At 41.2% G+C, this 21260-nt stretch overlaps 1 protein-coding gene across 1 annotated transcript in view; it reads left to right on the top strand.

Moving 5' to 3' along the window:
* PTPRG (protein tyrosine phosphatase receptor type G) overlaps positions 1-21260 on the top strand; it is a 395341-nt gene that overhangs the window by 276202 nt on the left and 97879 nt on the right. The window contains exons 6-7 of the mRNA XM_050312873.1: positions 6174-6240; positions 17788-17945. Coding sequence (XP_050168830.1) covers positions 6174-6240; positions 17788-17945 — 225 coding nt within the window. The remainder of the gene's footprint in view (positions 1-6173; positions 6241-17787; positions 17946-21260) is intronic.

Here is a 21260-nt window from a genome sequence, read left to right as displayed (position 1 = left end):
ACAATGTGGACTTCAAAAGGGAGAGAAGTGAGAGGTGAGACAATGGACATAGTGCAGAGTAGAAGGGTGGAGACCACAAAGCCAGGATGTGTGTCCTTTCCCAGTGCTGCAGCCCAATGCGGAATAAAGGATTGTTGTTCAGAGGGGTTAGGAGCAGGGATAACTAGCCCTGAAATTATTTGGCCCCAAAGCCACAAGCAGCATCTCTGATGCTTTCCATTTAGTGAGAAAAAAATGTTTCTTTTTATGGCAGTTATCTTGGATTCTTTGAAATCCTGTTGCTGTGATATTAAAATATATGTTGTGTGACACAATGTTCACATTAATGGGATTCTTCTAATTTCTGTTCTAAGTGAGTGAAAATCAGGTCCTTTCCTGTAGAGATTGAGGACTGGCATCTGTCCAACACCACTGAGCTGACAAAAGAATAAATTGTTTAACCATGTTGATTGTCCTGAAACACTACGGGACAATTTAATCTACGCAACATAGTTAATTTATAATAGTTTTCTTTTTCTTCTTAATTATTTGTACAGAGTGTTTGGAGACCTGTGTATTTGGCTGGTGAGTTGTGCATCTTTTACCACAAGCTGTATGGGAGCTGAAGGTGCACAGTTGGGGGAATACTACCCCTGACTTTCACCATTGTAATTGAAAGCAGAGTTTGACACATTGGCATCTCTCTGTGTCAGCCACTGTCACTGGCTTCAGCTGCCACGGTTAAGTATGTAGTCATTCATCCTTGGCAGACACCGTCCTTTGCAGCCCGGGAGGATGGTCTCTGGATGTTAATGCCACAGCACTCTGGGAGCAGCTGGCTATATCGAATTCAAGGCATGCAGATTGTCTTGGCCATTTTACTTAGCAGATGGGTAAGGCTTGATAGATTGAAGATTTAGTTTCCAAGTCAAGGGCCAAATGTTGCAGTGGGAGAGAAAAGTAAATTATATCACTATTCGGAGGGGAAAGGCTCAGGTACTGTATCACAAAATTGTTGCCATTCATTTTCCTCTGCCTTGAACAAAATGCATGTCATTTCACCTTTCAATATAGCCGACTATGGCATTCTCCTTCACTTTGAGATGCTTTGCAATACTGTCTGTGAGCCCATTTAATGAGCTTGAAAGCAGTTGCTGCGAATTTATGACAGTTTAATGTCTAAATGCCAGATTTTCTTTAAGGTGAAAATGAAAGAGAAATTTGTATTTTGTATCGACACAAATAGGTGGGTTTTCTTCAGGTTTTTTTCCCCCACACCCTTTTTTTCCACCCAACAGATCTATTTAAACATATTTTTAAAAAGGAAGTGTATTCCTTACCCCTGAGCTTTTCAAGTAGTTAATATTCACCTAATTCTCACCAGGTGGCTGGTTCCAGTGATCATTAGAGAACCTTGTGGTGTATCCCTGAGCCCTTTTTGTGTTGGCTGGTGGGAGGATAACCTGGTTTTCTGGGATGCTGCCCAGAGCAATGTGGAAGGGGAGAGGGAGTCTGACCCTTTGGGCAGGAGTCTTGGAAGTAAAGTCTGGTGTTGCTGGGTGGCCTCTCTAACTGCCTCACTGTGTATTTGGGGGTTCCCCTGTTTTTATTTATTACTGTTTCTGAAATAAGCATTGCAAGCTCGGTATTTTTGCCAGAGACCTTTTTTTTATTGCTTTATAGAACTGTTTCCAAGCAGAAAGACAGGTCATGGATTACTTACATGACTTTAGCACATGACTTAAATTATATAGCATGTGATACAAATTTTAACACTTTACAGCTCTGCTGAGTTTTGAGAAATCAGGGTCTTCAGGAGGTTCTGAGTTTGTCCTATAAAATAATCAGATGAACGGAGAGCTTTAGCTACTCAATATACAATGAGTGATAGAGAATGAGAACTGCTTGGGACGTTTTAACTCCTTGGGACACGCTGAGTTAGTACTGCTGTAACACAGGGGCTTTCCACAGAGTACTACCTTACCCAGTGCAGTCTGTTTTCACATGCTGTGGCTTGGTGCCTATACTGGCATGGACAGCCTGCCTGAGGTGCTGTGTGTCCTCCTCGCACTCTTACTCTGCTTTTTCACTGGAACTGTCCTCTTGGGAGCATTAATAATGTTATCCTGAGAAGCTGCTGAGCTCCCTGGTCTGCCCTCAAGGGTAGAGCTGTAAAAACAGCACATTACAGCAAGGGGACAACAGGTTGTGGTGCTGAGAGGTGTTAACACTGTTGTCGATAGAATTCATGACTTGATCAACCTTGTTCACTGAGGAAGGAATCATTTCTCAGTCCCTGGATCAAATGTGGGAGCTGTAAGTAAGTCTAACCTGTCTCGAGTAATGATTTCCACCATGACTTTATGTGAAAAACATCTCTAGTTTATGACTGCAGAATGGGGTCACTTGTGCCTTGCCTTTTCCTATATTGCAGATGTTTGTTTTGTTCACTGCATTAACATCAAGCCATTTGATCTGTTTGGAATGGCATGTGCACCAGGTATCGAAGTCACCAAAGGGTGCGAGAAACAAAGAGATTTTGCTTCTTCATGTCATGTTCACCCCATATTTACTCTACGGTGAGAGCTCTGTTAGCACAGGAAACTGCTTAATGTGTTTGTTTTTCCATTGTGCTTAGCATGATAGCTACCTGTTTATTTCTGCTGAAGAGGATTACAGGCATTTTTCAATTATGAATGATGCACACAAGCGTTATTTAATCTGTTTTCTTCAGACCTATAGAGTGTTAGTCGGTCTTGAGCAAAAGCATCTTGTTCAGGAAACAACATTTGTAGTAGTGGTACTGTGGGTATTCTAGGGCAGTTTCAGGATGCTTTTCCATCTGTCTTTTAGTACTCACTGTGCAGCAAGCTCGTGGCCAGCAGCATCACAGGTCTGTGTTTGTGCCTGAAATTCCTGTGCTTGAGAAGTTGCCATTCATGGTGTTTCTTCAGTGCCAGGGTCTTGAAGGAGGAGGGGGAAACTCATGACTTTTCTCTCACAGGAAAAGAAAAACTTTGCCCAGCTTTGGCAGGTGTTTGTTGGGTGAAGCTGAAGTGCCAAGACCCAGTTGCTGTTGTATGATCTTTCTCTTACTCTGTAGCCCAGGCATCAGCAGAAGTGTGGCATGTAAAATCAGTCTGAAGAATTCATTGCTGTTTTGCTTCGGGATATATTCATAAGATAATAAAGATACACTGTTGTAACACATATTATATAACAAAGAAAGATAAAAGCAGTTTGCAGAAGGATATAAGCTCAAGCTTCATGACATGGAATCATAAAGCAGGTCAGAAGGACACTTCTTATTCTGAAGATTTTTGTCCTTTTTTTCCTTCAGCTATTTTTTGCCCTTCCTTTCTTTTGAGTATCAGCTGTTGTCAGAGACAGGATTCTTGTATGGGTGAATCTGTGATCTCTACCAGCGTAGTAGCTGCAGGCCAGTTAAACCAGAGATGTACAGCAACGGGGATAGAACTTGACATTTTGGGTTTCAGAAACCTCCTTTTCTCTGTGAACACAGCCAGAAAAAGGATACTGAGAAATGAAGAAAAAAGAAAAAGAGGAAATTCAAGGTGGGATTTTTAGTTTGGGATTTTTTTTAAGAATTTGAAGAAGAAAAAGATGTAAGAAAACTTCTGTTCTGAAGTCTGAACCCTTTCACAAAATGAGAAAACTTTTAGGCACTTTTCTAATGGTCTTGCTAAGATTCTGAAACAGCTGTAGTGAAGCATGAGGGAACCATGTGAGAGTATAAGATAAAAAGAGGGAAAACATGTGGAAGGAAAATAAAGCTATATCCCATTTAGGTCTGAACTGACATCTCTGCAAGTGATACTTGTTTGAATGTGATTTTTAAGGAAACATGAGATTCTACTCCTTATACCCTTGGAGAAAACATGATTACAGATGCATGGAGCATTTGCTTGCCAGCCCCCAAAGAAATAACGTGCCTGTTGATTTCATGCTATTGAAGAACACAGCACACTTGCAGAATGAGCTATCAAAAAGACTCTGTGTGCATCTATACAGTCATACCACCTCAGCAGATTAAAGGGGCGCTGCCAGGACCGAGGTTAAGGATTGATCTACTTTGACACAAAGTCCCAAAAGGAAGAGTTCTAACCTTTGGGATTCTTTCTATCTATTTGCCTTCTTCAAACTGATTGCAGCTGTCACCAGAAATAAAACCAATGTAAACAAAATAAAACTCTTTACTGCTTATGGTTAGGCAGCAATAAATAAAACAGTGCAAGGTTTTCTTACATTCTTGTACTTAACTGCTGGTAGCATTTTAATGATTTTTTTTTTAAGTGGATTTTTTTTTGTGAAACCTGGATAAATGGAGAAGATTCAGGAATGTGTCTCACAAGAGGCTCTGTATTTTTAGTGTTTGTTGTTGACTTGTCAGATGCCAGACAGAACCTACAGAGTCTTTGGGTCTACTGTGCTGTGATCATTATTTATACGAGATCCAAAGTGTACAGAGCACCCCTTCGGGCATATAAAAGTTCATGCTTCAAAGAGCTTACAGCCTTCAGGGCTAATAGTATTATGTCCAGTGACATCTAAGCTGTATATATTTCAAAGCTGCTTTTTCTGCTTTTATAATTTTATTGCATTTCTTACCCTAGCTGATTGTTGCAAGTTCTGGAGTATTGTGATGAGGAAAGGATTTTCAATTTCCATTTGCAACACCAAACCAAACCATTTTGTCTCTAGAGAAGTGCACAAAAATAAGTCTGGAACACAGCAGAGTAGTTCAAAGGCCAAATAAACAGAAAAAAAGAAAGGTGGTTTGTTGTAGTTTATCTCAACAAAGTTGGCTAAGAAGATAATGAGGTTTCTAAGATTCCTAATTAGTCATGGGGAGGAAGGACAAGAAGAGATGTGATTGTGAAACTTGGGCAGTGGATTCCAGTTTTCTTGTCTGGCCATTAAATTTGTGATATTTTTACAATAACACACATTTTGGATGTGCTGTTGTCAGTTATGTCCCCTTCCTAAGAATGAGCTCCAGGCTGCTTCTGTGCTCCACACAATAGTGTGTTCCCTGTTGGGCACAAGGTTCCTTCTCAGGGTTTTCTTCTTTTGTCTCTACTCCTTTCTTAATATATTGATACATAGCCATAATGTGATTAAACTCTGCTATTCCTCATGGCATTGAGGTCATCAGCAGGCAGTAAAGTACAGAGGAGCTCCTTTGCATTTGATGTGTTGCCCACTGGGAGCAGTCCATCCAGAAACGATCAACACTGCTGAGGTTCTGGAGCTGACTGGTGGGGAAAAAAAAGAGAAATGTACTCCATGAATGAGATACATGCCAGTATTTATCTCCCAAAAGTAAATTGGCAAGTAACTTAAATAATGGAACATGTTCCCAGAAATTGTGAGTTATTCCTTCAATACCTCTGAAGAGGCAAAAGGTTAAATAAAAAAAAGTACTGCATTATTGGTTGTAAATTCCTTGGCTGCGTGCAAGTAAGGGACTGAACTGATGGGTTTAATTTGGAAGTTGTGGAGCTCAACAGGGTTAATCTTTCCTGCTGCCTTCCCGTCCTCTCTCTGGTCTGGATCTCACCGTTGCAGAGGACGTGGGCTGGGTGACAGAAGGAATGCTGCAGGTTTTGGTCTGGCACTGCAGGCAATTACATTGTCAAAAACTGGTGATTTTTTTCTATATCCTCTCACAAAGCTTTTTCCCTTTCTTTTGTCCAAGTGACAGTAAATTAAATAAACTTAAAAATATGAATAGCAATGAGATGCCAAAGCCCAGCTCCATTAGGGCTGAAAGGGGTCCAGCTTTACTGACTGCAGTGGCAGCACCAGATTTATGGCCATATCAGTAAGGAATGAACTGGTCCAAGATAACTATTGTTTATCACAGCAGTTTTCCTCTATGAAAGCAGAAGAAGATGGAGAAAAATCAGCTCTGTGTTTTTAGGCTTTGCAGGGCTGGTAATTTGGCTAATGTTTTAAAGAATTCAGAGGACACTTTCTTTTGATTTAACCTTCCTCACTTTATTTTATTACACCACCTATCTTTGGCATTTGGTGAAGATCTATTGTAAATGTGAGAACTAAGCAGCTTGTTAGATAACATATTTTTTTTTTTTCCCTTTAGAAGATTAAACTGAGAATGTTCTGCCTGATGCCAGAGTAGATGTAACCAATCCTGTATCCTTTGCATGTAGGTCAGTCAGAGGGACAATTCAGCACTGGATCCCATTATCCATGGGTTGAAGGGCGTCGTACATCACGGTAAGTAGCTGTTTAAACTTTCTTCTTGCTGGGAAGGGGAGAAGGGCAGGAATATTGTCCTTACGGGATCAGGTCACCCCTGGAAGGACGCAGTGAGCCTACACATTCCTCATTCACTGATGTTTAAGGGCATCACAGCCATTATTTGATTGGTAAAGATCAGAGTCATTTGTTACCTAAAAATGGTTTGGGGTTAACAGTAAACAATTTGTTTCTTTTCAGTCAGTGCTCCAGAATGCGTAAGTTATCAATCAAAACCTGCTGCAATATATCATTCATATTAGTACTTCGAAGGCAGCGTGGATGCTCCACTCTGTTATTTATCTTCTGTTTGCTCTAAAAATACTCCTCTCTGAAGTTTCTATTTGTTTATAAATTATTTGTCTTTCAAATTTAGGGAGCTGATAATGAAACAGAAAATTAACTATCTATGAAAATTAATTAAACTTTGCAGCAGATGAACATCTTTCTAATGCTGACATAAATACGATCATTCAGCTGTTCTGATGCATATACCTATTATCCTTGAACTTATAGCAGGTACTGAAATAAATATTAATATATTTTATACTTTTATAACCAATTTTTTACTTAGGAATTTTCCTGAAGCCTTACCACAGGCAATGCATCATCAGCAGTGACATCAAGATGCTCTGGTTCCCAAAGTACTCTTGTCAGGTTTTAATATAATGATTTGTAAAGTTTTAATAATCTCATTGTAATTCAAAAGGCATCTGCTGGAATGGTGCTCGGTACAATAATAAATCTCCGTCCCATCTATGGTGCTGTGATAAAACATCTTTGCACCTTTTCCGAGGATTGTCTTTAGACATTAGCTAGTGCTGTAGAGCTTAACAAACGTTTTTTTTTCTCTTGACTGCAAACCTAAAACTAGTTGACACTCTTGGATTAAAACAAATAGGATTTTGGATTAATTGTTCTACTTTCAGAATCATTTAAGATTGCAACTGGGAAGGCCAGTAAATCTAAAGAAGTAAAAAATGGGTTAAATGATAACATACCATAAAGTCCTTCATTTAGAGAATTTTCCTTAGGTTTTGCTCTTTATAAATTGCAGTGTTCTGCCGTGAAATAAAAACAACACACTGAGCTGAAAAACTGGTGTTGTTTTCCACAAAAATTGGTGTTATTACCTCGCTCCCACTGGGTAACAAAACAGGCTCACAAAAGCAAAGCGAGGACAAGTTGGGCTGCAAGGATTCTTCAGTGGCTAAGTCATTTGACTCTGCAGCCAAGATGCCACTTAACTGGACTAGGATCTCTTTTTTGTTTTGCTTTTTACCTGCTTTCTGTTTCAGGTAAATGAACCTCTGCAAGTGTGACAGTGTTTTAGCCATCTCGTCGGGCTTTTCTGCTCCCTCTCTTGCTTCTCACTCCGCAGCCAAAATAGCCACTCATGGATAATCACCACAGTGTCTCCTAAGAGGATTATCCCATTCCCAAAAATAATTGTTTGGGTAGGATGTGACTCGGTCCCGAGGCTGTGATTCCCTAACCGCATAACGATCAGTCCAGCTCGGTGCTGTCTGCCCACCGAAAATCTGGGTGGATAAAAGGCATTTATTTTTGTTTTGCACACAATGCACAGAAGTCTGCTCGTGTTTCAAGTGAAGGAAATCGCTTGATATATTTCAATAGCTTGTTTCCTTTTCAAAACATTAAGGAAGAAAAAGAGGAAAATCATGCTTTCCTTCCTGTTTCAAAGGCCCTGATTAAAAGCCTTTTCTAAGGCTCTTTTGGTGGCTAGAGTAAAGGAATTTCCTCCTGCAAAGCAGTTGTTCAAAGAGATCATTCTCTTTAACTTAAATATTGATGGAATGCTTCAGTGAAGAATTTTCATATCATATCCCTCTTTTAATGTTATTATATAGAATAATAGTAAAGATGTGAGTTTTTATTCCAGACGCTTGCATTTTTCTTGATGTGATTTACTTACATCTTACATGAGCACATTTTTATGAATTTATCTGGAAAGCTTCTTCCTGCCTTCCATTTGGCTGCATTCAACTGGGACCCTAAGGCAACATGGACTTTTTGGCTGGAATACAGTGGAAAACTCTTGTGGGTTTTTGATAGAGTGGTTGGATCAAGCAGGGATCCAACAAAAGGAAGCAAAATTAAAACCTTAAGTTTCTTTGCATTTTATAACATTTCCATGTCCATATTAGTTTTAGGTGCTTGTCACAATACAGAGGCACTTGCCTGTAGTGTAAAAATCAAGAAGACATGTGAATGGAGGGAACTACCTTGAGATAGTTGAGATAACTACCTTGCTTTCAAATTAGACCATGGTCACATATCATGTGCTGGCTGGAGAGATCACCAGCCTTCCAGCTTTAATCCTCCCATGTGCCTCATCTCAACAAGATTTCCTCTCCCTCCAACTGGCAGAGCATCCTTCTTCAGTTGTGCTGAACAGTCACTCATTCCTCTCAATCACTGAATTTTTGAAGAGGAAATTAAACACCCACTCAAACACTCATCATCATCCTCATTTCTTCATTTACTAGAAGGCCTGGTCCTACATGGGGACTCTACTATGTGTAAGGTTTCCACACTGTCCCCATAATGGTGACAGATCTGGTGACCCTCAGATAGATGTAGGGATGGTACTCATGAGTGTGTGAGTTGTGTTTGAAGTTTTCTTGCATAGATTTTCTTTTTTTTTTTCTGTGAAGTTCTTTTACAGTGCCCTTCTAGGGGTAAGTGAACAATTCCAGAGTCAGAAGGACTTTCTGTAGAAGTGAAAGCAATTCTTGCTTGAGATTTCGTCAGGGATTTGAATTACTCACTAATTTGATGGAACATAAATAATTGTGCCCTTCACAGTGTCACCAGCTTAGTAGTAATGATAGAGAGACATACACGTAAAAATCAATACAGGCTTAGTCGCTACTCAGTTCACTTTGTTTCCTCATCCTCCAGGCATAATTTTGCAGAATCTTAATGCCAAATTAGGCTTAATTTTACATGAGCAACCATATAATGTTCCTCAGCTGGAAGGAAAACCATGGTGTACCAAAATGCCTAACAATGTCTGGATCAGTGATAATGCTTTGGGGTTTGCCCCGTGTCTTCCCGCTGAACAGCAGGTTCCCACACCGTCGACGGTCCCCAACTCCCGCTTCCGCCCTCGGAGAGCATGGTAATGGCACAGGAACGCCGAGGAGGCTCTTGCAAGAGCTGTCAGATGCTTGTTGCTGATTTTAAAAAGCTGCTCTCGGTTTTATGCTCTGCCAAGGATTTGTCACACCTCCCGCCAGCCAGGTGCCCACTATTCTCACTCCTGCTTTCCCTGCCGCGGAGCACGCGGCGAGTGCGTCTGCCACGGAGCCCGCCCGGGACTGACAGCTGGGAGCAGGCAGCCCTCTCTGGAGAAGGGTTGGGGTATGGGCAGGTGGGATGTGAATTTTCTGATGCTGACTTGCCAGTGTCTTTCAGCTCTGATCTCTGGGGGTCTTTTTTAGCTCCTCTTCAAGTGCTTTTCCCATCATGAATGCTTTCGGGAGAGGTCTCCAGCAGTGCTGGTGCTGGTAGAATGATTCATGTTGTTGGCTGACATTGGGCTGTTAGGTAATAAAGTCAGTAGTGCCTGGTTGTGCTTACACCGCACATGGGGCAGTCTTTGTGCTGCCAATTAGACTGTTCTGCCTCTGTTTTGCTGCCAGTGTGCTCGGCTAGGTGACCTGCCCTGAGCCCCTCACTGCTCCTCGTCCTACCTTGCGATGCTGAGGAGCACAGGGCAGGAAGGAGCTGCTCGTGTGCAAGGGCTGAGGAGACTCATGAGGCCTCAGAGAGAATGACTGTGCCCTTGTGGAAATAGGGGACTGTGAAATACCACGTTATGTGTATAGTTGATTTGCATTAAAATGGCTACTAAAGCTTTTGTCTGCCACATGCTTCAGCAAGGTCTCAGAGGAGCACCTGCAGGATGGAGCTATTGCACAGAAACATTGCTTTTCCCACCTTTGCTGTCTTTGATTTGCCCTTTTCGGTACTGTTTTGTATGTAAGCCTCTTAGAGAAGCCTTTTCCTTGTTCTTACCAGCTGCCTGCAAAGCATTAAAAGGAGTCTTCTTCCTGGATGTCAGTCCTGGGGACAGCACCCAGTACTGGAGGTTGAGTGCATTTGCCCTCTCCCATCCTGGGCATGGGTACAGTGCACAGGAGCACAGTCCTGTTTTACAGTGCAGGCAAAGGTTGTCAGAGGGAGCAGCAGCCCACACTACCCCATGTCCCGGAAAAATCTTTCAAGGTGATGAAAACCATGTTTTGTCACTCTGTCCTGTTCTCTGTGGCTGACATCAAGAATCTACACGGATCAGCAGAAAATTATTAGCACAGCACAAATAAATTACCACAGCAGAAAAGGCTCTATTAATGTCACAAAAATGGGTCTCTCATTCCCTTCCTTGTCAAAAGTGAGCACTGAAAATCAAAGTGCTACCAGATCAAAAGCCCAGGTACAAAGTGAATCTATGGCATCTGTTGCTTGTTTGTGAACGTGAGGTGGGGTGAGGGGAGAAGAGGAACCTTTGTTTATTTAAAAGAGAACGTGGAAAAAAGTCTTCCTTTTTTTCTTCTGCTTTTATATTATTAGAAAACCATAACTGAAACTCAGCACAGAGCAGAGTGTAGCCTTCGATCTCCCTCGAGGTAGGCTAGAAGTGTTCAGGCAAGTGACCACAAAAGTTTCAGGGCCTGCTGGGAACACCCTACCAAAATACAGCATAAACAGAATTGCTTTAATAATGAAAAAGGGTAGAGAATAAATATGTTCACATCTCTCCAGTTGTCCTAGGTGAAAAATCAGTGAATAACCTGTTAAAATAAACCAGCACTAAAAAAGAAGCAATCTAGATGGTGTTAGTTACCCTGTGGATCTATCACACCAGAAAGCATAATGACAAGAAAACACCATTAGCACCATGGCAGGTTTTTTCTTTTGTTTTTAACTTTAACCGTTACACCACCTGACAAGCTGTTTGCCTTCTGCACCAGAAATCCAGTGGTTGTAGAGAAGAAAGGTGAGGGTGAGATGTGATACCGTGGGATCTCATGTTTGAAAGTAAAATTTTGAAGGAAGCAGAACCCCAATTTGGAACAAGAAGGGCCATCAAAAGGGAGAGCAGCACGGTGCATTAAACTGAGAAGGAAACGTGTAGGAGCATTTCTTTTTCCTCAGGGATGATCTGGATATATTCTTTTGTTTTCTGATCTGTTCTTGTGTTCACAGTCAGAGTAACCGTGTGAAAGGGGCCAGGACACGATTGCTGTGGAGCAAAGGGGAGGAGGAGGGAAGTGGGAAATGAAGATGAGAGCAGAGGTGATAAGTTCACACCTTTAAATAGGGCAGCTCTGTGCATAGCTGCAGGGGTCTGTATCATTTAAAGGAATACATGATGGAAGTGTTGGAAATCTCTGGTCCTTCACCTGTCTGCTCTGGGGAAAGCAGTGCTGGTCACGGCTGAGTAAAGACCAGCGAGCTGACAGAGAATTAATATATCGCACAGAAAAACTAATTCAAGCTAACAAAAAGAAGATTGCAGTTGCTAGATGTTAAGAATTAAGGTTGATGCTGAAGGTGAACAAAGCATCTGCAGGGAGTAGGAGCTGGGTGCTTTGCTGGTGGGTTTTGAGAACATCTGCTGAGAAAAGAGAGGTGGGGAAGTCTGAGGATGTGTGGTTTTGCTCTGGTTCTGCTGGAGCAGGCGTGAACAGCCCACAGTCCTCTGGGCACTTCTGCTTCACTTAAGCCTCTACCACGGTCCAGTTTTTTGCAAGGATCCTCTTCTCTAAACTCCTTCTCATAGTTTCTTTTTCCTCCTATCACTGGCACCCATTCGGTAGTTCTTAGTTTCTGTGCCTCTCCAGCCTCATGTACTTCCACATGTACCTCTGTCTCAGGTTAGGTTTTGTGAAACCTGGGAAGTCTCCTCTCCTCCAAGTCTAGAATGGCAACAGCTGCTCTGCATCAGCACAGCTTAAGCTTTAAAGGTTCAGAATTACATTTTACTTCTTTAAAGAGTTAAGACCTCTCCTCCCCAGCTCAGCCTTTTCTTCCTAAGCTGTTTTAAGTTAGGGAGTGAGAAAAATTAAGCCTAAAACCAGCACCTGGCACAGAAATGCCTTTTTTTTCTTTTTTTGTGAATAAGAGACTTGCTTTTTTTATTCTTTCCTCCTGTTTTTTTGTACCACTCACTGGTTGTCTCAGATTAAATTAGTCTGCAGGACTGTGTTATTATCTCATTCCCCTCCTCCCTGCCATGCTGTTCTTTCTGTGTCCTTACAGTTCCTTACATTGCTCAGCAGAGACTCTGTTTTTTAAAAAAACTAAATAAAAGTGAGAAAAATAATTGCACAATAAATGACAAGAATTACCCTGAGTACAGAGGACTGTCAGAAACTGCTCTTCCTGTGGGATTCACACAGCAAGTACTCATCTGCTGATCTTTTCAGTTAAAGTAATATTTAATATTTGTAATCTCATCTTTGAAATCACCCCCCTGAGTCTGGCCCTTGGCTGTGCTGTGCATCCTGCTTTATCTGGGGAGTTCTGGCTCAGTGGGTGTGCGACATGGTGTCCTTTGATTATTTTTGTGTGTTTGCTTTTTAAATGTTTGAATGTAGAAGCTTTAGAATGTCTTGGCTCATTGTGAAAATGAAATTGGCAGTAACATTGTTTAGCAAATTTGGGAGACTTTCAAAGCTCTTCATATTGGTATTGCAGATTTCAGTTACTCAAAGTGTAACGGGGTAACGTTTCCACCTATCAGGCACTGCACATACGTTAATTTTGGAAATAAGCTCATTTTAAGATACTGTTTTCAATGCAGCCAAGTTCCTGTTTTCTTACAGAAAAACCACGATGAAAGTCCCAAAGCATTCCATGAGATATAAATGGACTTGGCATATAGTTATTTTCTTGTGATGTCCAATCCAAGTTCCTGTTAGATTTAAAAGGGTTTTGATCACAGATAGTTGTGTGCTGTTTACCTGCATATCTCAAGAAGCCTCTTTCTCTACAGTGATTTGGTTAAAATTCAGGTCTATCTTTATCCAGCGATTTACAGAATCTATTTTTAGTAAGTCAGTCCTTGAAGGCAAAATGTTCCACTGATGGCTCCTGCAGTATAATATTTGGTGGCATCAGCTTGTGAGAACTGCAGTAGTTGGTGAAGATCCACTTCTGGTATCTGGTTTAAGATCTGATATTTTTCCTCTGCTCAGAAAACTATTGTGCACAATTTATTAGTTCATTCTAGTGGTGATGACTTGACAAGGAGTGTAAATAGGTCAGCCTTCTAAAGCCTACCTGCAGTTGCTCTGCCTTTGGGGAGGGTTGTGCAGAAAATGGCCCTTTGTCCCATACAAAACACCGGGGGGATTTCTCAGCCCGAGCAAAGAATATACTGGGTGTGACTTTTCAGATTGCTGCGATGGGAGAAAGACCAAGAGGTAGATGTGAATGTTGTATCAGAAGGTCAAATATGTTACCAGCTGGCTCTGTTAAATTGTTTTTTGTGAATGTAAGAGTTGAAATACAATATTGTCCTTTTATGCCGTGGAACACTCGGTAGTTTAAATGTCACATTCATTGTCTCAATGGTCAACAGCAAATCTGTGGTGCTTGCTGTTTTTACCTTTGGGGATATTAGAGTGAACACGTTTTCCCAAGCATTGGTGCTGTAAACAAAGCATTGCTGTTTGTTACCTGTGGATAAGATTGTCTGCATTAGTGGAGCATCTCAGTGGATGTTTCGGATGCTGCTCTTGGTTGCATCACCTGGGAGGCTGGTGACAGCAGGTTCATTGCTCTTTCCCAGAGGAATGCTCCATAGTTTGAGGGCCTGTCTTCAGGGGCTCTGTCTCTGGGGCTCTGCTTTCCTGGTTGGTCATACATCTGCTTGGATGCTCAGGTGCTGAGATGGGAATAGGACAACGAGCAGCAGAAGAGACCGCTTTGGTTCAGGGCTCTAGTTTATGTGTGAGAATGAGTAGCTGGCTCATGGGTTGGTTTTGCAGTATCATTTGCAGGTGAACACATGTTGACTTTGGTGTCTTTTACTGCCTTTGTCTGCTAGTTATTTCCTAGTGCCTGTCTGCAAATGCTGTCTCACTGATCATGGTTTCCAGCCTTATCCACTTTCTCTCTCCTAGAAATTCCTCTCCCCGCTCAGTCTGTTTGCAACCTTCTGGGCACAGTTTGTGCCCACCCCAAGCACTGTAAGTGGAAATAGGAGCTGGTCATAAAAGACAGTGAAGAAAGGTTTGTTATTAATTTCCAACCTTGTTCTTTCTCATTTGGTAGGAATTATATATACATATATATGTACACACACAATATGTGTGTGTGAATATGTATATAAAATATTTCTGTGATATCCAGTGAATTCTGTTGCTTAGCCTGGAAATTATTCTCCTTACAGTTTTACCAACAACAATAAATGATTTAAGGTTGAAATTTTTAGAGTGACGTGACTTTAAAATCTCATTTTTGAAACTGTCTCAAGCTCTTAGGAACTTAACTTCATGGCATTTATGGTTTCTATATACTCTTGAAGGATATGGCAGGTAGACTCCTGAATTTCTAAGTCTCTTTAAGCTTTACGTGAAGATCTCTTTGTGACTCTGATTTCTAAGACTCTGCACCCTGCATCTAGATGGCAGCGATATAAATGAATGATCCATTTTCAAAAGTGTTAAGTTATTAAAGCATAATCAATTGATTATCATCTATTTTAGTAGTCATTTAATCCAATTATATGTATTTTTTTATTTTAATCCTTGGAATTCATTAATGAAAACTTGGAGCATTGCTTGTAGCCATGAAAAATTAGATTGAGTACACCCTGCCCTACTTAAACTGTGTATTAGCAAAGCTACTTTTTCCTCAAGAAATACTCTTTTTCACAGTTGGCGATGACTTTTTAAATGCTTTGGAAAAAACTCTCCCTAATTGATAACCAAAAATTAATCATAGTCAGATACTTCCAGTTTGCATTCAAATAAGGTATTTCTCTGTCTAAATAAGCTTCCCTTAGTTGATTATTCATATTGTAGTTCAAAATGTTTAAAAATGAAAGACAGAGTTGGATGAAATGTAGACTACTTAATACAGTGTGTATTTAATATAAAAGTCATGCATTATTCATTTTTGCAATTTGAATAACTTTGAATTTAGCATCCCTGTTCTTCATCTTTTCCTTTGATGAACAATTAATTATTAAAATATAATATTGTCAGCATATGGCACAAAAATCCTTGAAAGTGTAAAATGAGCTTCCTTCTCCTGCCATCCTTTGACAAAGGGATACTCCGTATTCACGGTTTTTCGCAGTGTTTATCCAGCATCTTAAGTGATTCCATCAGTCTAAATAAAAGATTACAAAAGTTTAAGATAGTTAAATTGTTAGTTTTAACTGAAACATTTTTTTCCTTAAGCTCAAGAGGAGAGCACTTTTCAAAATGTGCCTCTGCCTCCCATCTGTTCCATGTACAGTCATTTTCCGTTAATGCAAAGAGGATGTTTGCATGTTCAAATGCTCTTTTGGATTCATCGTGGCCACTGTGTGCTCAGCTCCCATATAGAGAGAGGCAGCTTCTGAAATAGAAAGCTGGTGTCGAGTGTGTGTGTGTGCTGCATTTGGAAATCAAGTCCTGTGACTGAGTTTGTACTTTTTCTAACCAAGTTTTGCTGCATAAAAATGAGCCAATCAAATTAAATACGACCTTTTGCTGTGATTATAGCTTCTTGATTAGAATCTCTTTGAACTTTGGCCAATCATATATATTTTAATATTTATTATTTAAGCACTTTTTTTTTCCCCCCCGAGGTATGTTATGATGAGGAAAAAATGTGGTTTATTATTTGTTTGTTTCCTTTTTGGAGGTGCAGAAGTGGTTGAAATCTACCTGGATTAGGAGGAAAGGAGTTGCTAATGAAGATATTGCAGTATTGCCTTGACTTTATTAAAATTACTCATATTTTAGAATGCCAAAGGCTATGAAAACATTGCACACCTGTTGATACTATGCAGAAAATAGAAGATATCTGAAGTGCATGTATCATTGGCACTTTGCAGCAGCAGTGGAGGAAGAAAAATCCCTGATTATCAGACTGCTGCTTAGAAGTATTGGCAACTCCTGACTTGATCAAGACTTCTAGAGAACTGTGGGATGCTGGGGAAGTGAATTCTGCAGACTTCATCCCTTTTGGAAGATGTGTGTGTCAATCACCAGCCTACCTGCTTCTCCACTCTGTTGGGGCGGGGAGGGGGCTGGTGGGTTTGCTTAGCAGCTGTGGTGAGGCAGAAAGAGAAGACTTCCCCTTACCCAAATGTGGGCTCCTGTGGGAGGCATGCAGGATATCGAAAGTGAGGAATAGAGATGTACAGCCTGGCATGTCAGCATGCCTGGAGGCAGTGAGCACCTTTGCACAGGCTGATAGGGCGCTTCAGCCTGTGAGTCAACATAAATTGCAGAGGATAAATGCTCAGGGATGGCAGGGAAATTGTCTTGCCTGCAGCTGTTCCCTTCTTTTGTTTATTTATTTTTCTTCGCAGTGTTAAATATTACTAGCTTGTCATTGTTACTTGAAGGTAAATGCTTCCAGTGCTTAGGTCTGCATTTCAAGCTGTCCAGGGAGCTTCTCAGAGGAAAAGGGTTTGTCCCTGAGACTGCTGGACTCTAGGAAGGAGTTTCTTGGATTTGGGAGAAGAGGCAGCAGTTTTACTTCTGAAACATTCCTGGTGCTGTGCTGACTGTGTCTGGCAGCACCCTGGCAATGCCTGTGTGGCTGGGTGCAGGCAGTCCTGGGTGAGCACTGAGTGGATGTTGCTTTGAGCACCATGTCGAGCTTCAGACATGCCCTGCTGCCCTGTACTCCTGCTGCCCTGTACCCCTGCTGCCCTGTACCCCTGCTGCCCTGTACCCCTGCTGCCCTGTACCCCTGCTGCCCTGTACCCCTGCTCCTCAGCTCGTCCTCCTGGAAGCTCCCAGAGAAGTCTGGCTGAGCAGCATGGCTCTGCCTCCTCCATCTCAGCAACCCACCGAGGCTTTGACCCCGCTCCTGCGGCAGAGGTGGGATGGATACGCTGCCTGATGCTCTTCGCTCTGGCAGCAGCAAGCAGGGCCACTGGGGCCTGGCTGTGTCGGGCTGGGTCCTGGTGAACCCTCGCTGCCGTCGAGGTGAAGAGCCGTGTACTGAGTGCTGAAACCATTGAATGCAGTGTTATGTCGATGCTAACAGAAACCAGTGGGATAGCAAGTGCATTTCACACCTGCACACATTCAAAACAGGCGGGTGTGTGTTCGGTATGGGACTGACTAGCATTTTGGCTGCTCTTTTAATAATCCACGCATCAGCTCTTACAGAGCCTTTCTGGTAGGGTGTTCCCATCTTTCACTACATACATGATAAAATATGTTGTTGCCATTACACCTTGTTAGGCTGCCTAGCAATGTGATGTCTGTTTTAAAGACACATAAAAAAAAAGTGTAATTCTGCTTGTCAATCTTCCCACAGAGAAGGAGACCTTTCTGGATCCCTTTGTGCTGAGGGAACTTCTGCCAACTTCGCTGGGGAGCTACTACCGCTACACAGGTTCCCTGACTACTCCTCCGTGTAGCGAGATCGTGGAGTGGATCGTTTTTCGGAAACCTGTTCCCATTTCTTACCATCAGGTGTGTTCATTTTGTTAGTGAAGTCCATCTCTTGATTTGCCCTCCTTAAGACGGCATTTTCAAAACCTGCCGGTTTAGTTTTGAGAACACAGATATTTCTGTTGACAAAAAAGGAAGTGTCGGTGATTTTTTTTTTTATTCTCTTAAGCAATATTGTTTCTGAACATGAGCCATCAGTCTTGAGAAGACAGTACAACATGAAACCCAGTTTCCTTTCAGTGATTTATTTGGTATTGTTTTTGTTAAGATTAAATTAAGCTATGGTATAAATATTTACATGGAGTTCCTTTTTATTCTTTTTAATTGAAACTTTCTTTTCAAAGTAAAGTGAGAGATTTCAGTTCTGCTCAGATTTAGTAATTTGAACTAATTACATTAGAAAAGACATCTTTCCATTAATTCTCCATGCTTAACTGTTTTTATAACACAGTAAAGCTGCCATTATGTGCTCTGAGAGCTGGTGCACAAATCTTTAAAATTAGCACATAGTAGCTTTTAATGCAAATAGACACAATGTCTGGAGTTTGAAGAATGCTCCTGATAAAGCAATGGCTAGATGCAGTCAAATGTTTACCAGTTCAGTGCATTTTGACATTGTAAGACTGTTGTCTTTAGAAAGTCAACCTGCTGGAGTTAGTCTTGCCTTTTATTCATCTGGCATAAACCGCTGAAAACAAACTTTTTACATACACTAATTCTGTGAAGCACAAATGAACAGTTCGTTGGGTGATCATGACTGACAGATACTGTGCTCAGAGGTTCATAAGTATAGAAGGCAATTGCCATGCTCCTGCTCCGGGATTTTTTTAACATGTTTTCTAGTTCATGTTGCTTCTTCTGGAGACTATTTCATCTTTTTCTGACAGGCCATGTCACAGTGCTTCAGCTGGGGCCCTCCAGGGGCTGAGGGACACGGCAGGATCCATGTCTCCAGCCACCTGTCCTGGTGTTATCTTGCCTGTTTCACAGTACTGCCCATGTTCAGCTCCTGGTCAGCAGGAACCCTTTTGCTGGAGCTTTCCCTGGAGCTGTCTGGCAGTGCTGAGCACATCGTGCCCCCAGGCAGCCCCCGGTTCTGGCTGGAGCCTGGGACTCTGCACATGGTCCCGTTTGAATCGGACCCTTTGTTTTTTTCAGGCTATTTCTCTGATTGTCGAGATCATTTTGAATTCTGTCCTTGCCTGCAGGATACTTGCAATCCCTTGTAGCTTTTCACTACATCAATAAGTTTACTGTTTATTATTTGGTGGCTGCGAGGCCTGGCCCACACTCAGTTTTATACCCTGTGTGTGCATCAGGTGGGTCATGACTTCTTTTTTCTTTTTAACAAATGCAAATAAACCGGTAAATACCAATTAGGGCTGTCGTTATAAAGGTACTTTATCCTGGCATAGCTCCTTTCCCGTGCTGTACAGCAGTAACTGTGCCAAGTTAAGCCTTTAAAATTTGGCGTTGTGCTGCTCTGTGCATGTGTGTGTGGTTGAAGGGCTGGGAATTCTGTGTGTAGACAGACTTTCATTGATACTACAACACATGTGGAATAAATAATAGCATTCTTTCCCCCCTGGCAGCCCTAGATGTGTGTATTTTAAGAGCCTGCCACCCTGCCACTGCTATGATTATTATTTTTTTCTCTAACAGAAACAGTGAGACATAATCCATTGCCATAGTTTAACCTTCTTTATCACAAACCCCGTGAAGCAGCCTGTAATCCCAGGGGAGGAAAGTGATATTGTTTGAGCTTTGTTGCTGTTCCAATTAAATCCTTGCTTTTGTGCAAAATACCTTGCTGTAAAAAGGACAGTACTGAAGTGGTCCATTTGTGGAGGCTTCTCTGTTTTATTCTCAGTCCTCCATCATCATCATCTTCCCTTATAATTAGACAACAAAACAGTACAAGCTGTGTCACCCTGCAGACGCATTGTAAAGCTAAGTGCATTCAATGACCCAGAGCATGGCATTATCTCCAGTAATGCATACCTCAGAGTATCTCATTGTGCTTATAACAGTTTCAGTATTTTTAATTGCCATTTGTATATCCAACCCTTAGAAAGCTACACATCAGGCTTTAATGGTTTGTAATTGCATGACTCAGAGTTTTAGATCAGGTTTTCCTGTATCTACAGTAGTCTTACAAGAGCTTTTAATTTCTTCCTCTGAACATGAGCTCTTGTACTCCTTGAAGAGCATGAATGTAGCTCCTTGACTGCAGATCTTTTTTTTTTTTTTCTGGCAGCTATGGATAAATTAGTTTCTCATTTGTCATAGATAATATTTTTATATTGAAAGTGAGCTTGAAATTACTTATATATACTTCAGCACATAAAAAGGGGAAGGTTAAAAATCATGTTTGAATTGGCAGTTGTTAAAATGCAATTATACCTCCCCAAGGTAGCATGGCAGAAGAAAATATTTTAAAAGTTCTCTCTGAAAGTTTAAAAATTCAATTAATGTCATAGGTGTCTAAGCCTAGAGACTTCACTTCAGAGGAGCAGTTGCTACCCAAGTTCTTGAGCTTTTATAAAGTCACCTTAAACCCTGTTAGCAGGCTTCATCAAATCTGCTTCTCTAGTGCATGAAGTGCAAAAGGTATGTAAATAAGCATGAGAGTTTTGAGGTGTGCTTTTGTAGAAGGGCATATCAGGATCACCTGTTGGGATTTTTTTCTCAATCCAAAAGTGTAAGTTAATAGTCCCTTTACCCCTTTTTAGCCCTTCAGTGCTTTTGAGGGGCTCCTGCTAATAATTAGGAAATGGTTTTCACATTCTTCCCCATTTTTAAGTTTCGGGGCTCACGTGCTTCTCCATAGCTTTTAGAGCAGACACACTTAATGAAAAGGGTGTCGCTTTCAGAGTGACCTGTCATGGAGCTATAAATGGAAGTCAAGTCTCTTTTTGAAGTCCTGGGCCAGATTCTGTGCTCCCAAAATCCATGCTATCAATATGTGTAACTGATGTGATGCAAACACTATCAGGACTGATTCATTCTCTGCTCTGTCGTGCTCAGTCTTTCCAGCAGCAACATAACTAATTCTAGTTCTTGACCTGAATGATAACAAGGTAATAGTAAATGGTATACCGACCTTGATAGCCGTGAGAAAAAACATTAGCTGAAAATATTTTCTCATCTTAGTTTGCTAGAATTTTTTTTCTGAGAAACACTAAGATACGAAGTAACAGAAAAGTTTTCCAATTACAGCTCTTTCTTACAGGTTAATATGTTTTCTTATAAATAGCTCAGATCTGAATCCAGCAGAAGAAACTTATTCCCAGGAGAGTATATGCTAGCTGTGCCTGAAAGCACTGCACGAGCTGT

The sequence above is a fragment of the Myiozetetes cayanensis genome, unplaced genomic scaffold (assembly GCF_022539395.1).
Source record: "Myiozetetes cayanensis isolate MyiCay16 unplaced genomic scaffold, myiCay2020 scf18, whole genome shotgun sequence".
Taxonomy (NCBI): domain Eukaryota; kingdom Metazoa; phylum Chordata; class Aves; order Passeriformes; family Tyrannidae; genus Myiozetetes; species Myiozetetes cayanensis.
Note: the sequence above shows the minus strand (reverse complement) of the source record. Positions and strands in the feature narration are given on the sequence as shown.